General features: G+C 43.4%; 1 protein-coding gene across 5 annotated transcripts in view; it reads right to left on the bottom strand.

Moving 5' to 3' along the window:
- The window catches only part of WWC2 (WW and C2 domain containing 2), a 182213-nt gene that overhangs the window by 76609 nt on the left and 90323 nt on the right, over positions 1-15281 (bottom strand). For all 5 annotated transcript variants that reach the window (XM_037897583.2, XM_043546031.1, XM_043546029.1 and 2 more), the window contains 2 exons: positions 6908-7111; positions 5062-5138 (listed from right to left, as the gene is read on the bottom strand). In XM_037897583.2, the coding sequence (XP_037753511.1) occupies positions 5062-5138; positions 6908-7111 (281 nt within the window). The remainder of the gene's footprint in view (positions 1-5061; positions 5139-6907; positions 7112-15281) is intronic.

Here is a 15281-nt window from a genome sequence, read left to right as displayed (position 1 = left end):
TAAGGTTTTTTTGGCACTCATTAAGTTAGAATGACCTCTATAAATCATGACTTTAGCACTCATAAGTAGCACAAAAAGAAAAGGAGTACTTGTGGCACCATAGAGACTAACAAATTTATTTGAGCATAAGCTTTCGGATGCATCCAATGAAGTGAGCTGTAGCTCACAAAAGCTTATGCTCAAATAAATTTGTTAGTCTCTATGGTGCCACAAGTACTCCTTTTCTTTTTGCGAATACAGACTAACACAGCTGCTACTCTGAAATAAGTAGCACAGACATCCTAAACTAATGCAGATATAGTCTTTCTATACCACCATTGTCTATTCTTTATTTATGGTACCACAGGTAGAGTTGCTGCTTTACAAGGAAAATGAAAAAGACAAGGCCCTTACTCCAAGGAATTTACAATGTGAGATTAGACCGCTGTAAGTCACAAGAAGGGTACCGGGAAAGTGGTGGTAGACAAAAGTAGCGGGATGCCACCTTTAGTGGGTTCACTTCCTTGCCAGGAGAAAATGGTAAAAACTTGGTTGTGTCAAAAATTTCTAGTTACTTTTAATATAATTTTGATGATTAACTATGGGTTTTGTTACAATAGAGAACTGGAGTGGATATCTTAGCAGAAAAGAAATTATATCCCAAAATTTGTATTTTTGAGAACATGTTCAAAAAACTGGAGCTTCTGGGTGCTCAGTGCTTCTGAAGATTTAGGTGTTTATTTGGGTGCCTACATACATCTTGAGCTTAATTTTAGGCATCCAAGCGTGAAATTTTTGGCTCATGTCTTTTTCCTTAGTAGAAATAAATGGTTTCAAGCTTTTTTTTTTTTTCTTTATCTAAATATAGGAAGTTGGGCTGGACTCATCTTTTTTGGAAATACAATTTGTAACTGCTTCCTTTGATAGAAATCTAATTATTTGACCACGTTATAAATTTAACGTGATAAAGGGAGTGGCTATAGCAAGCCTAATGTACATTTCTGTCATGATATCTTACAATCCAATTCACTGACCGCATCAAAGGGACATTAAAGCTCTCATCTGCTACCCTCCATCTGACTAGCAAGACATTTCCCCAACTATAAACAAACTGAGAACTAGCTAAAAATTCCAATCCCCAGGAATGATTTCACTCAAAACTTCCAGTCAAGGGATGGAAAAACCCTTAAAACTAACAGCTACAACACCACATTCATGTTTTATATAACAGAGATTAAAACCATACCCACTTTCCCTAGAACCACAAAACTGCTAGCCTTCCAGATCGAAAATGTAAATGTATAAGTAATTTCAGAGGACATACGGAGATTTCAACTTGAGGACTGGATCCCCCAGCAACTCGTAAGTGTTCCTAAAGATCACCTTCTAAACATCCTCTGCTGTAATTCATCTTCATTTCATTGTACCGAGTGTTACACCAGCGACTTAGGCTCTGTCTACACTAGCACTTTTGTGCTGCTGTAAGATCTGCAGTGTAGACATAATCTTAGGTGTGCTATCCCAGAAGAATGTGACCTACATGATGAAGCATGACCTCTGTTTGTTTACTGCACTCTGCTTACATTAAGGCATTCTATTCTTGTCCTCTTCGTCAAGACTTTGTACAACTCCCTCATCCCCCACACACCTCTGCACTTGCTTCATTTTACACCCTCTGTCCCATGGCCCATACTTCTCTCTAAGCTTCCTGCCTGACAGTCCTTTTGTCCCCTCTCCTTACTCCATCTTCAAGCCTTCTTCCATGCCTATGATTTGAACTCCCTCCTTGTTCAACAGCAACCTTCCTCTTCACGTTCAAATCTCTTCTTCAGCTAGGCTTTTCAGTGCTAACCCCGTCTCCCCCAGCATTTAAATATTAATAGGGAGAAACATTCTCTTTGTTAAGCTAAATAGACTGAGCTCCTAGAGCAGGGGCGGGCACAAACTTTTTGGCCTGAGGTCCGCATCGGGTTTCGGAAATTTTTGGAGGGCTGGTTAGTTGGGCCTCCCCAAACAGCCAGATGTGGCCCGGCCGCCACCTCCTATCCAACACCCCCCACCCCCCGACTCCTGCCCTATCCAACCCTCCCGTTCCCTGACGGCCCCCCTGGACCCCTGCCCCATCCTCCCCACTCCCTGTCCCCTGACCGCCCCCAGAACCTCCACCCCTGACTGCCCCCCGCCACCCCATCCAACCCTTCCTCTCATTCCTGACTGCCCCCCCAGGACGACTGCCCCCATTCAACCCCCCCCACCCCCCCCATCCCCTGACTGCCCCCAGAACCCCTGCCCCTGATTGCCCACCACCGCCCCATCCAACCCCGCTCCTTCCTGACTGCCCCTCCCGGGACCCCTACCCCCATTCAACCCCCTGTTCCCTGCCCTCTGACCGCCCCGACCCCTGTCCACGCCCCCCCCGCACCGAACTCCCCTGCCCTTTATCCAACCCCCCCACTCCCTGCCCCCTTCCTGCGCTGCCTGGAGCACCAGTGGCTGCAGCCAGACACGCATAGCGCAGCTCAGAGCACCGGGTCAGGCTGGGCTCTGCAGCTGCGTTGCCCCAGGAGCTTGCCACCCTGAGCATTGTGCCAGCAGAGCTGCGAGGTGAGACTGCCGGGGAGGGAGGACAGCAGGGGAGGGGCCGGAGACTAGACTCCTGGGCCAGGAGCTCAGGGACCAGGCAGATGTGGCCCGCAGGCCATAGTTTGCCCACCTCTGTCCCAGAGTGTAATCACCAATAAGGCATGTTTTCTAATCTTATAAACATTCTCATGACGCTTCTCTAAACGCTCTCTAATTCATCAGCATCTTCCTTGAATTGTGGGCACCAGAGCTGGACACAGTATTCCAGCAGTGGTCGTACCAGTGTCAAATACAGAGGTAAAGTAACCTCTATTCCTACTTGAGGTTCCCCGCTTATGCATCCATGGATGGCATTAGCTCTCTTGGCCATAGCATCGCACTGGGAGCTTGTGTTCAGTTGATTATCCACCATGACCCCCAAATCTTTTTCAGAGTACTGCTTCCCAGCATACAGTCCTTCAACCTTTAAGTATTGCTCACATTCTTTGTGCCTAGATGTATATGTTTACATTTAGCCATATTAAAATACACATTGTTTGCTTGCTCCCAGCTTACCAAGCAATCTGTCCTCTTTATTATTTACCAGTACCCCAACTGTTGTCATCTGCAAACTTTATCAGTGGTGACTTAATGTTTTCTTACAGGTAATTAAAATATAAAACGTTAGATAGTGTAAGGCCAAGAACAAACCCCATGGGACCCCACTGGAAACACACCTATTTGATGATGATTCCCTGCTTACAATTACATTTTGAGACCTATCAGTCAGCCAGCTTTTACTCCATTTAATGTGTGCCATGTAAATTTTATATCAAGGTTTTGTTTTGTTTTTTTACTCAAAAAATGTCATGCAGTACAAGTCAAACACCTCACAGAAGTCCAAGTACATTACATCAACACTATTACCTTTATCAACCAAACCTGTGTTCACATCAAAAAAGATCTCACATTAGTTTGACAGATCTGTTTTCCCATGGTGACTGACATATAATTATGTTACCCTCCTCAAATTCTCTATTAATCCAGTCCCGTATCAGCTGCTCCATTATCTTGCTTGGAATCATCAGACTGACAGACCTATAATTACCCAGGTCATCCTGTTTACCCTTTTTAAATATTGGTACAAACATTAGCTTTCTGCCAGTTTTCTGGAAATAAATATGGTTAAATGCCTTAGCCATTCCTAAAGGGAGCCATCCACATGTAGAGGCAATCATTTGTCCTCCCCATCATATTTATTTTAGAAGCTCTTGTTCTTCTCCCATCCCTGGCCTTGTTGTCCTGTTAGACTCTCCTACAGGCTTAAATCCCTCTTCCCAGAGGGCTCCCACCTCTTCAAGGGTTCCTGAAACTTGCTGCTGAAATATGTTCTGTAATCTGCTGGCCAGCCACTCCCTAAAAATTAAGTAACTGGCAATAATGAACCTGGTAGAGGAGTGGGAAGGGTGCGCATGATCTGGGAAGCAAATTTACTGCAGTATGGTGTGTGTGTTAAATGTTAATGTGAAAAAATAAGTTAAACATGTGATGTCATAATTCTTCCAAATATTGGCTGTTGATAACACTAAATTGTGATTTTGACTACATACAAAGAGGAGACATAACTTTGGGGCTGCTGTAAATGCTGGGAATTGTCCAGCAGGGGACACTGAAAGCTCTATAACTGGCACCCCTTGTGTAAATTCTATGCATACAGAACTATGTATCTCTAGCACCAATTCAAGCACCAAGTTTTGACAAGACAAAAAATTCAGTACCAAATGGACAATCCAAATTGTCCAAAATGCAGTGTTTGCCACAGTTCACATAACGGAACTCCCTCCTCCTACTTAGATTTTAAATTTATTCTACACCATTTCCCCCCTTATTTAAGGTTAATTCATGAGAGCGTAATATATAAATCAAACTATTTATTTTTCATATTATTAAAAAGATAACCAAATCCAATGCCTATAATATGCAGAAAGCTTTTAGTAGTTGTGTACAGAAGCAGTTCACTACTTTGTATCTGCAGATTAAAACAAGTCTCAAATTATCCTGGTCATTACAACTTTAAAACCAATTCTGCTGTGAGAGCCCCAAAGTTGATTTTAGAAATAAAAGGATCTCATTTTAAATTAAGCACAGGGTGTTGCTCCACATACTAGGCACTTTTAAAGGATTTTTCCCTCTCCTTTCCCAGCTTTCGCCTTTAAAGAGGAATCAATCAATTACTGAATTATTTTCTAGGTGAAATAAATTATGAGGCATATTTAAACCAATGAATATATTTCTCAAAGTTAAGTGTGTTCCCTTTAAAAATTAATTGGATTGATTTTTAGGATGATTTGGCTAACAGTTTAATTAAATGCTTGAGTAGCATTTAGCCAGAATGCTGGGTGGTTTCAATGTCTGGGTGTAAAAGACCTAAATCTGAACCTCTGCTAGCCCAAGCTCAGCACACTGCAGTCACGAACCTTATGTGCAGAATTCCACTGGAACTAAATTAAGTATTCTTACCCTTAATCTTGTAGTGGAGATTTCCGCCTTCAGAATGTCAGGGTCATATTTTGTGCTGGATGAGGAGCCTGAGAATACTTATTTAAAAAAGAAAAAGAAAAAGAAAAAAATTTAACTACTTTCAACCATTAAATCTTGAAGAGTTCACTTAGCGCCAAAACTGTGAGGTTAACATAATAGTGCAAATAAAATGGATATTCATTTTTTAAGGTGTACCTCTCATTACAGTACAGTCAGCATCTCTGTGTGACAATAATTAATGAATTCTCAACACATTTTCGTCTACTTTTGCTAACATCATTTGGGTGAGTTCAAAAATTTAAGGGAGGAGAAGTTCTTCGTCTAGGATGGAACCCAAGGCAAGTCCTCATTTCCCCCTGCTTTCAACACCTGGCCACCAATCTTCTAGCTGGGCAGCACACTTTGTTGGGGAGGGAATCTTCAGAGCTCAAGGAGCTCTCACAACAAATAGGTTTTCTGGAAGGTGGGTTTATTCAGCTGGCTGAGACTAGGGTTGCCCACTTTCTATTTGCAGAAAACTGAATACCCTTGCCCCACCCTTCCCCGAGGCCCCACCCCCCACTCACTCCATTCCCGCTCCCTCTGTTGTTCGCTCTCCCCCACCCTCACTCACTCACTTTCACCGGGCTGGGGCACAGGGTTGGGATGATGGGGGTGGGGGTGCAGGCTCTGGGGTGCAGGAGGGGGCTCCTAGCTGGGGCTGAGGGGGTTGGAGTGTGGGAGGGGGCTCCAGGATGGGGCCAGGGTGTGGGAGGGGGTATGGGCTTTGGGCTGGGGGTTTTGGCCCCCCTTGGTGGGGGCCAGAAATGAGGGGTTAAGGGTGCAGGAAGGGGCTCTGGGCTGGGGGTGTGGGATGAAGGACTTAGGGTGCAGGAGGGGGCTCAGGGCTGGGGCAGGGGGTTGGGGCACCAGAGGGGGTTCAGGTTCTGGGTGGCATTTACCTCAGGCAGCTCCCAGGAAGCTGCAGGTATCTCCCTCTTGCTCCTAGGCAGGGGCATGGCCAGGCAGCTCTGCATGCTGCCCCTGCATACAGGCGTCGCCACTGCAGTTCCCATTGGCCGTGGTTCCTCCCTGGCTGCCCCTGCACTTAGGAGCCAGAGGGAGATGCCGGCAGCTTCCTGGGAGTCGCACAGAGCCTGCTGTGGACGGCCAACCAGACTTCTAACATTCCGGTCGAAAACTGGATACCTGGCAACCCTACAGCCCGAGACCCCCTACTCTTCTCTTCAGGAGTTGAGCTTGCTTTTTAAACACTACCCACCCTAGAGTAAGATATTTGGTCAACAACCCAAACACAGATCTCTCAAACACACTCTACTGGCCACCAGGTTCCCTCCTTTGTTCTGAGGATTTAAACCAAAATGATCTCACTTATTTTTATTGAACCCCATGCCTTATATCGGCACATATTTTGCAAAAATTAAAATAAACTGTTACCAATAGCAAGCAGTGAAATCTACTGCTCCATCTATCATTGACACCTGTTTACATACTGACTACCTGGTGGCTGCATGCCAAAAAGGAACAAGTGATCCTGTATCCTTAGAACACCAACCCACCTAATCTAGGTTCCAGCAAACCATATGAAGGAACAGATTCCAGAGCCAAATGCCTGGCCCAAATTTCTGTAGGAGTTCAACTGCGTTGGACAGACCAGAGCTCTCTGCAGCAGAACACAGTTGCCTTGAGGAGCAAAAAGTGGAAAGGCCGTCAGAAAAACAGCCATGGGCCCAAAACACTGAGGACTAATCTTGAATTGCAGAACAAGAGCCATTACAGAACACGATCAAAGGAGTTACAGCGTACGCATTTCTAATGTACTTACAGCTTGTACGAGAGCTTGATTTTTCTTTGTAGGCATCATTCAGACGTACATACTCATCCAGGGCAAGTGCCAATCTCTGTTCTTTCACCTGGTACAGCTCCTTCTGGGTACTGAGCGCATCCTGCGCTACCATGAGATAGTCTTTTAGCATTCGCTCTTGTTCTTGCCTCCATTGTTTTCGGGGATCTTCTATCTGTGTGGTTTCTTAAAAATATATAGTTTTAAAAGCTTCAGTTTAGTTAAATGAATTAAATTTGCCAAGTGAATAGACTTCAGTGTGCTAGTCACTTTTGGTGTGTCTACAATTTTGGTTTTATTTGTAATTCAGAGTTCTAGTTTAAGTCTAGACTGTAGGGCTAGTCCCTCCACAAAAAGATAAGTCAGGAGGAAGAAGCTGGGAAGCCAGTATAAATAGCTTGGATACTCCACAGTTTCTTCAGTTGGTTTAGCTGTCTCAAAGAAATTAAAAGGGATCCAACGTTGCAGCTTTGGTACTACATGCTTTTTTTTTTTCTTTTTTCTTTTTTTAAAGAGTTCATTTTATTACCTTGTTAACTTAAAATGACAACTAAGCTTTGACTAGTAGGCGTGTGGAGTAGTTTATTTTTATAAAAGCATTTCTTCATTATTTTAGGGTGTATTAAATATTGTTTAACAGACCAACTTCAAAATAAGCAACTAATGCACAGTAGGTAATATAGTAGTATACATTCAAAAAGTTTCTAAACAGTTGGCATTGTCTTCTGAACTGATAAAATACCTTGATGTTTTAGGAAAAGCCTTCCACCTGAATTACAGCTAAGGTTCTGCTATAAATAACTGGGTCCATATAAAGCCCTTAAAGGAGCACAGACCACTTGAAATCTAGTTTATTTCAAAAAAGTTAATTAAAAGCACTTTCAGGCACCAGCATTACACCTGTTCTGGAGTCCCTCTACCATTTTTTTGTGGTTTTACAATCACATTTTCCTAATGTTTTAAAAGGGTTTTCTCCCCACCTCTGCTGAGTAAAAGGTTAAATTATTTTTCTTAACGCATATTTGTGTTTTTTCTGCCATTAGCAATCTAATGGAGGACTGTTTATCCACACAAACAACATGGGAAAAAGTGAACCTGACTACAAAAAATGCTGTTAAATGCACAAGGTAAACACTCCTTAAAGTCATACTTACATGGGCTTTGAGAGGCAAGATTGTAGAAAAGTTATTATATTGCAAGAAAGAAGTGTGATTCACATGATATAAGATTGCCTTAATGCAGATATGTAAGGGGGCAGAATTACAGCAGCATTTTCAACCTTAACTTTAGCATTTCCTGGCTGCTTAATGCTGTGTTAGCTTGCACCAAGTTATAATAATAAAGGAGAGGAAAGCTGATGTTCTCTTCAGTCATCCCCATGGCAAAGCTATCCAATCTGAAACCTAAACACTGCAATTCCATTATACATACAAGAAGATCATTAAAACTCTTGGCTCACTTCAAGATTAAAGTTTTATCAGCTAAAGATTTATCAGTTAAAGGTACAATAACTCCATATCAAATGACAAAAGGGAATATTCAATAATAAATATTGATCACTTCAAAAACATTAATCCCACAGAATACAAACTGCTCTATTATAAGCAAGTGTCCTGTTTCACTCCACTTCCTGATATTATCATGCCCCTCACTAAAGACATTTTCCTACTTTGCCACCTTCAGGTCCTCTCAGGCTGCAAACCCAAATGCAGGTTGACCTACAGGTCCAAACATCCCAGACTTCCACCCTGTGCAGCCCTTGAAGAACTCCATGGTCACTGCTACCTACCGACACCCTCCAACATACCATGTGACATCACAGGGCACATAATTACCCCATCACTCTATGCTAGGGACAGCAAGGAGAACCACAGCTTCACAAATATTAATCTGTGAGAACCATGGCTGGTGTACGTGTAGCCATAACAAACTACGTGAGTGCACTGAAATGGACAGAAACATTTACTGACTTTCCAGTTTTAAAGTTCCACGCTGTTAATTTATATTGCATTGCCTGTGGTTTTTTGCCTATTGTTTTTCTGCCCTGCTTTTCCCACTCAATGAAGTTCTATTTTTGGAGAATAAAATCATCTTTATTACTTCTAAACACATACTGCAGAATGCATAGCGGTACTTAAAGTAAACAGCACTTTTAAATGTACATACGGCACGCCCCACATAGTTAATGGCTTCAGGACAACACCTGCATTTATAAGCGTACAGCAAACACTACTCAATTCCGAGCAACACCCAAGTAGCTCCCGGTCTACAGAACACTATTGTGGCTGACCGTTAAAGTGTTCTTTCAAAGCCTCCCGCAACCACTTACTCTGACTTTAAATGCCGCTCCACCTCTGTCCTCCAGCCTGGAGGCAGCTTTTCCCCCTTTGCCTCACAGATATTATGCAAAACACAACAAGCAGCAATAATTACTGGGATATCACTGAGAATAATCACTGAGATCCCAACTGGTGAGTGAACACCATCACCAGTGTCCATTCAATCTATCAAAAGCACATTCATTTTGCACCTGTTGAGCCAGTAGTTGGATCTTTCCTTGGTGCTATCAAGGTGGCCAGTTTACAGCTTCACAAGCCAGGGGACCAAGGGGTAGGCGGGGTCCCACAGAATCACAACTGGCATTTCCAGTCAGGAAAGAATGTCTGTACCCACAGCTTTCTGAACATTCCTGCCTTCTTAAAGATGTGAGCTTCATGCATCTTCCCTGGCCAACCCTCATCGATACTGGTGAAGCATCCCCAGTGATCCACCAGCACTTGCATAATCAAAGAATAATAGCCCTTTCTGTTGATATACTCTATGGCGAGGTGGGCTGGTGCCAAAACAGAGACGTGATGCAAATCCATCCAGAGTATCTGGTATATTGTCGAGAGTCTCAGCCCTGCACAGGCAGAGATAATTCATAGCCCTACACACTTGCCTGGCAATGGCTCCCACTGTGGATTTTCCAACTCCAAAATGACTTCCCGCAGACCAGTAGCAATATGGCTTTGCAAGGTTTTAGAGTGCAATCACAACACGCTTCTCTGCTGTCATTCTAGTATCCTGCATTGAAGGGCTGGGGCGAGCTTGGCACACAGATCCAGGAACGAGACCTTTCACATTTGAAAGTTCTGCAGACACTGCTCATCATCTCAAAAACAACATTATGATGCAATCCCACCAGCCATTTCAACCCCACAACACACTGTGAAAATTTCCCCAAAGGTATCACTGGACAGTGGCGCATGGCACATAGGGATACCTAATCATGGTGTACCGTACTTTGCCTCAGTAGAAGCACTCCTGATGAGTAGGTGCAGTGCTGACGCAAGCAGCCAAATGTGCACAGATGCCTGAGTGATACATGGACTTCAGCAGCTGTACACCAAAGTAATTTGTACTGACTGAAGTTTTTAGTGTAAACAGGACCTTAAGCTTCTTCTGTTCCAAGGCAAAATCCCTGGTGATAATAATTACCAATAATACTTGATAGTCTTTCAAATTTTATCTTTTTTGGTGCTAACATTAGGCACACCTGGGAGGCAGAAAAATAAGACAGTTCATTAAATAAATTCACAAAAACAACAAGATGCCCAATTAATGAGAGGTTTGAAAATATAATGTTGGTGACTCTTCTCCAAATACAGATACATGACAGTGTAGTGCACTTCTACTGGAAAAGTATACATCACACAAGCATAGGGAAAGAGAGGACCCATCATATAAAACTTAAGTGCAGTACATAAAAGATTAAAGCAGGGCAGCTTTATTCACAGCTGGCTTTCCAACAATCTCAACACGGAAACTGTCTCTAAACTAACTTTAGCTACACACACACAAAATCCATGTTTACAGTCACCTGCTCTTTTCCACAGAGACAGCCGACACACACAAAGAAGCCAGTCAACACCGTTTTTCCCCTCAAATGGGCAAAACATATCCCAACCAGTACATTTATTATTGCTATTGTGCTTTAAAACACCTCCACAGCTATTTACACAAAATACCGAGTGCTGCGTTTTCAGAGGTGTTCCTTCAGAATACGGACCCTGAACTTCAGAAAAGCAGACTTTGACTCCCTCAGGAACTGATGGGCAGGATCCCCTGGGAGAACAACATGAGGGGGAAAGGAGTCCAGGAGAGCTGGCTGTATTTTAAAGAATCCTTATTGAGGTTACAGGGACAAACCATCCCAATGTGTAGAAAGAATAGTAAATATGGCAGGCGATCAGCTTGGCTTCACAGTGAAATCCTTGCAGATCTTAAACACAAAAAAGAAGCTTACAAGAAGTGGAAGATTGGACAAATGACCAGGGAAGAGTATAAAAATATTGCTCGGGCATGCAGGAATGAAATCAGGAAGGCCAAATCATACCTGGAGTTGCAGCTAGCCAGAGATGTTAAGAGTAACAAAAAGGGTTTCTTCAGGTATATTAGCAACAAGAAGAAAGTCAAGGAAAGTGTGGGCCCCTTACTGAATGAGGGAGGCAACCTAGTGACAGAGGATGTGGGAAAAGCTAATGTACTCAATGCTTTTTTTGCCTCTGTCTTCACGAACAAGGTCAGCTCCCAGACTACTGCACTGGGCAGCACAGCATGGGGAGGAGGTGATCAGCCCTCTGTGGAGAAAGAAGTGGTTCGGGACTATTTAGAAAACCTGGACGAGCACAAGTCCATGTGGCCAGATGCGCTGCATCCGAGAGTGCTAAAGGAGTTGGTGGATGTGACTGCAGAGCCATTGGCCATTATCTTTGAAAACTCATGGCAATCAGGGGAGGTCCTGGACGACTGGAAAAAGGCTAATGTAGTGCCCATCTTTAAAAAAGGGAAGGAGGAAGATCTGGGGAACTACAGGCCAGTCAGCCTCACCTCAGACCTTGGAAAAATCATGGAGCAAGTCCTCAAGGAATCAATTCTGAAGCACTTGGAGGAGAGGAAAGTGATCAGGAACAATCAGCATGGATTCACCAAGGGCAAGTCATGCCTGACTAATCTAATTGCCTTCTATGATGAGATAACTGGCTCTGTGGATGAGGGGAAAGCAGTGGACATGTTATTCCTTGACTTTAGCAAAGCTTTTAACATGGTCTCCCACAGTATTCTTGCCAGCAAGTTAAAGAAGTATGGGCTGGATAAATGGACTATAAGGTGGATAGAAATCTGGCTAGATTGTCGGGCTCAACGGGTAGTGATCAATGGCTCCATGTCTAGTTGGCAGCCAGTATCAAGTGGAGTGCCCCAGGGGTCGGTCCTCAGGCCGGTTTTGTTCAATATCTTCATCAATGATCTGGAGGATGGTGTGGATTGCACTCTCAGCAAGTTCGCAGATGACACTAAACTGGGAAGAGAGGTAGATACGCTGGAGGGTAGGGATAGGATACAGAGGGACCTAGACAAATTAGAGGATTGGGCCAAAAGAAATCTGATGTGGTTCAACAAGGACAAGTGCAGAGTCCTGCACTTAGGACGGAAGAATCCCATGCACTGCTACAGACTAGGGACCGAATGGCTAGGCAGCAGTTCTGCGGAAAAGGACCTAGGGGTTACAGTGGACAAGAAGCTGGATAGGAGTCAACAGTATGCCCTTGTTGCCAAGAAGGCCAATGGCATTTTGGGATGTATAAGTAGGGGCACTGCCAGCAGATCGAGGGACGTGACAGTTCCTCTCTATTCGACATTGGTGAGGCCTCATCTGGAGTACTGTGTCCAGTTTTGGGCCCCACACTACAAGAAGGATGTGGAAAAATTGGAAAACGTCCAGCAGAAGGCAACAAAAATGATTAGGGGACTGGAACACATGACTTATGAGGAGAGGCTGAGGGAACTGGGATTGTTTAGTCTGCGGAAGAGAAAAATGAGGGAGGATTTGATAGCTGCTTTCAACTACCTGAAAGGGGGTTCCAAAGAGGATGGATCTAGACTGTTCTCAGTGGTAGCAGATGACAGAATGAGGACTAATGGTCTCAAGTTGCAGTGGGGGAGGTTTAGGTTGGATATTAGGAAAAACTTTTTCACTAGGAGGGTGGTGAAGCACTGGAATGCGTTACCTAGGGAGGTGGTGGAATCTCCTTCCTTAGAAGTTTTTAAGGTCAGGCTTGACAAAGCCCTGGCTGGGATGATTTAGTTGGGGATTGGTCCTCCTTTGAGCAGGGGGTTGGACTAGATGACCTCCTGAGGTCCCTTCCAACCCTGATATTCTATGATTCTTGTGAAGGAAGATGCAGAACAGGATTTGAATGGATCTAGACTGTTCAGCGATTAAATAAGATAAATGCAGTAGTGTTGGATTTTGGAAGGATACAATGATGTAGTTGTATTTTAAGAGTGACTAGTAACAATGGAGAATAATTTTATAAGATTGGAAGGTCTTGTCTTCAAGCATATTGTAGGTACTTGCTCTGTAGGTTTAAGTAAGGATGGCTCAATGTGTGGCCTCAAGGCCAGTTGTAGCCCACAGAGTCCTAAAAAATGTAGCCTTGTGACTGCAGGGCAAGGACAAAGCTGATCAGTGGCAGATTTTTATTGCTGACAAACTTAATAAAGCAATTTCTTTTTGCCTCTCAAAACTGCATATACAAATTAACATGATGATTATGTGAGCTTATTTTAGAATATGTGCATTCATAAGCACCCCTCTGCCTCCTGGAAAGTTGTTAATATGGTCCCTTCTGTGACTTCAGGATTAAGGGACTAGATACTTATTTACACAGGGAAATTGGCCAGCACTGCTATTCTAGAGTGGAAACTCTATTTCACTATAAATGTGATTTTATTCAGAAATAGTTACTCCACTCAAAGCTAACCCAGAACAGCCTTCATGTGTAGATAAGGATTTAAAATCCCCTCAACAGATGCTTTTCGAAATAGAGGCTAGTTTTCACTATATTGCCTTTTAGAAAGGAGTGAAAAACAACTCATTTGATAAAGAAATATATTTATGTGAAGTTACATTGCAAAATGTATGTTTACGTGAAAATTCAGAGCCACACTACTGATCTAACAGTTTACCAGTTTCTACATGGGAGTCATAGACAGAACAAAGTTTATTGCCCTTTCCTGATAATGTAATGCTACAGTTCTAGAAGCAGTGATCATTTGGGTGACTTACTCTGCTTTTTCATGCTTTCTAATGTTCACGGGACATTCAAAATTAAGGGTTCATTTTTTTTCAAAGCGAATTTCACACTAAGATGACCCACAATGCCCTTCTAAGGTTTTTGTTTGAATGAGAATTGGTTTTGTCATACCTGACTTCCGGTTCTTAAAGTTTTACATGGGAATATTATCAAGACAGTTAAAGGTATGCCACTAATGGGTTGGATTGCTCAGAAGTGGTAATGGCATATGGAGCCTTTCCTCTCCAAGTCACTAGTTGAAATTCAGCCCAGCACAACAAAAAAATGCATTTCCATCCAATAGCTGTTCAATAGCTTATGTGAAATGAGTTTGGGGGTTTCAGTCCAGCTTCCAGTGGATGGGAGTCTACATCATAAGACACTCCACCACAAATAGCAATCTTGTTGGCTGTGTCAGAGACAAGCACTTAATGAGTATGGATAGTGAACTATACTCTTACCATTGCAGGCTATTCCTCCAGCTCAGGATGAAGACATATTGGCAGAGAATGGAAAGGAATCCAGCACATCTGGGGAAGGATCTGTTCTACTGAAGAGAACTTTAATCCCCACAACTTAAAAAAATACCTTGTCATTACCTTTTCATATCAACACTTTCTGTATCACCAGAGATCCATCCTTCAAGGTCCAGAATCAGCATGCAGTACGGGCAACAGGCAAAAAGGAGCAGACTGGAGAAAGGGGAGCCACCTACCCTCAAGGGTGAGAGGGTATCACATTCACCACACATAAGAGGAGGGAATGTAGGATGCTAGTGTTGCGGAATCCCTTCTAGGGGGAAAAGAGGCATCCATCTACCGACCTGACTGATGTCCTGAGAGGTGTGCTGCCTGCCTGGAGCCCACATCAGTGACATTATGGGAAGATTGAGGAGGCTCATCCATCCCTCTGGCAGGTGACCAAAGCCCACCAGCAGGTATAAAAAAAGAAGACTTAAGAGCTAGAAGTTGGAGACGTGTGCGGGCGCATGTAAGTAAAGTTACAACAGTGTCATTGGACCAACAAGAGGACAATGAGTGGAGGAATTTACTCAACATCTTAGCGGTGCATACACCAATGTAAGGAGTATGCAGAACAAACAGTAAGAACTGGAAGTCCTAATACACAAACCAAATTAAGACATAGTTGGCATTACAGAGACTTGGTGGAACAATTCACATGCCTGGATTACTGGTGTAGAGGGGTACTGCTTATTCAGGAAGGAGACAGATAGGGGA

This window comes from Chelonia mydas, chromosome 4 (assembly GCF_015237465.2).
Source record: "Chelonia mydas isolate rCheMyd1 chromosome 4, rCheMyd1.pri.v2, whole genome shotgun sequence".
Taxonomy (NCBI): domain Eukaryota; kingdom Metazoa; phylum Chordata; order Testudines; family Cheloniidae; genus Chelonia; species Chelonia mydas.
The sequence above is the reverse complement of the archived record's forward strand: the minus strand, read 5'-3'. Positions and strand labels throughout refer to the sequence as shown.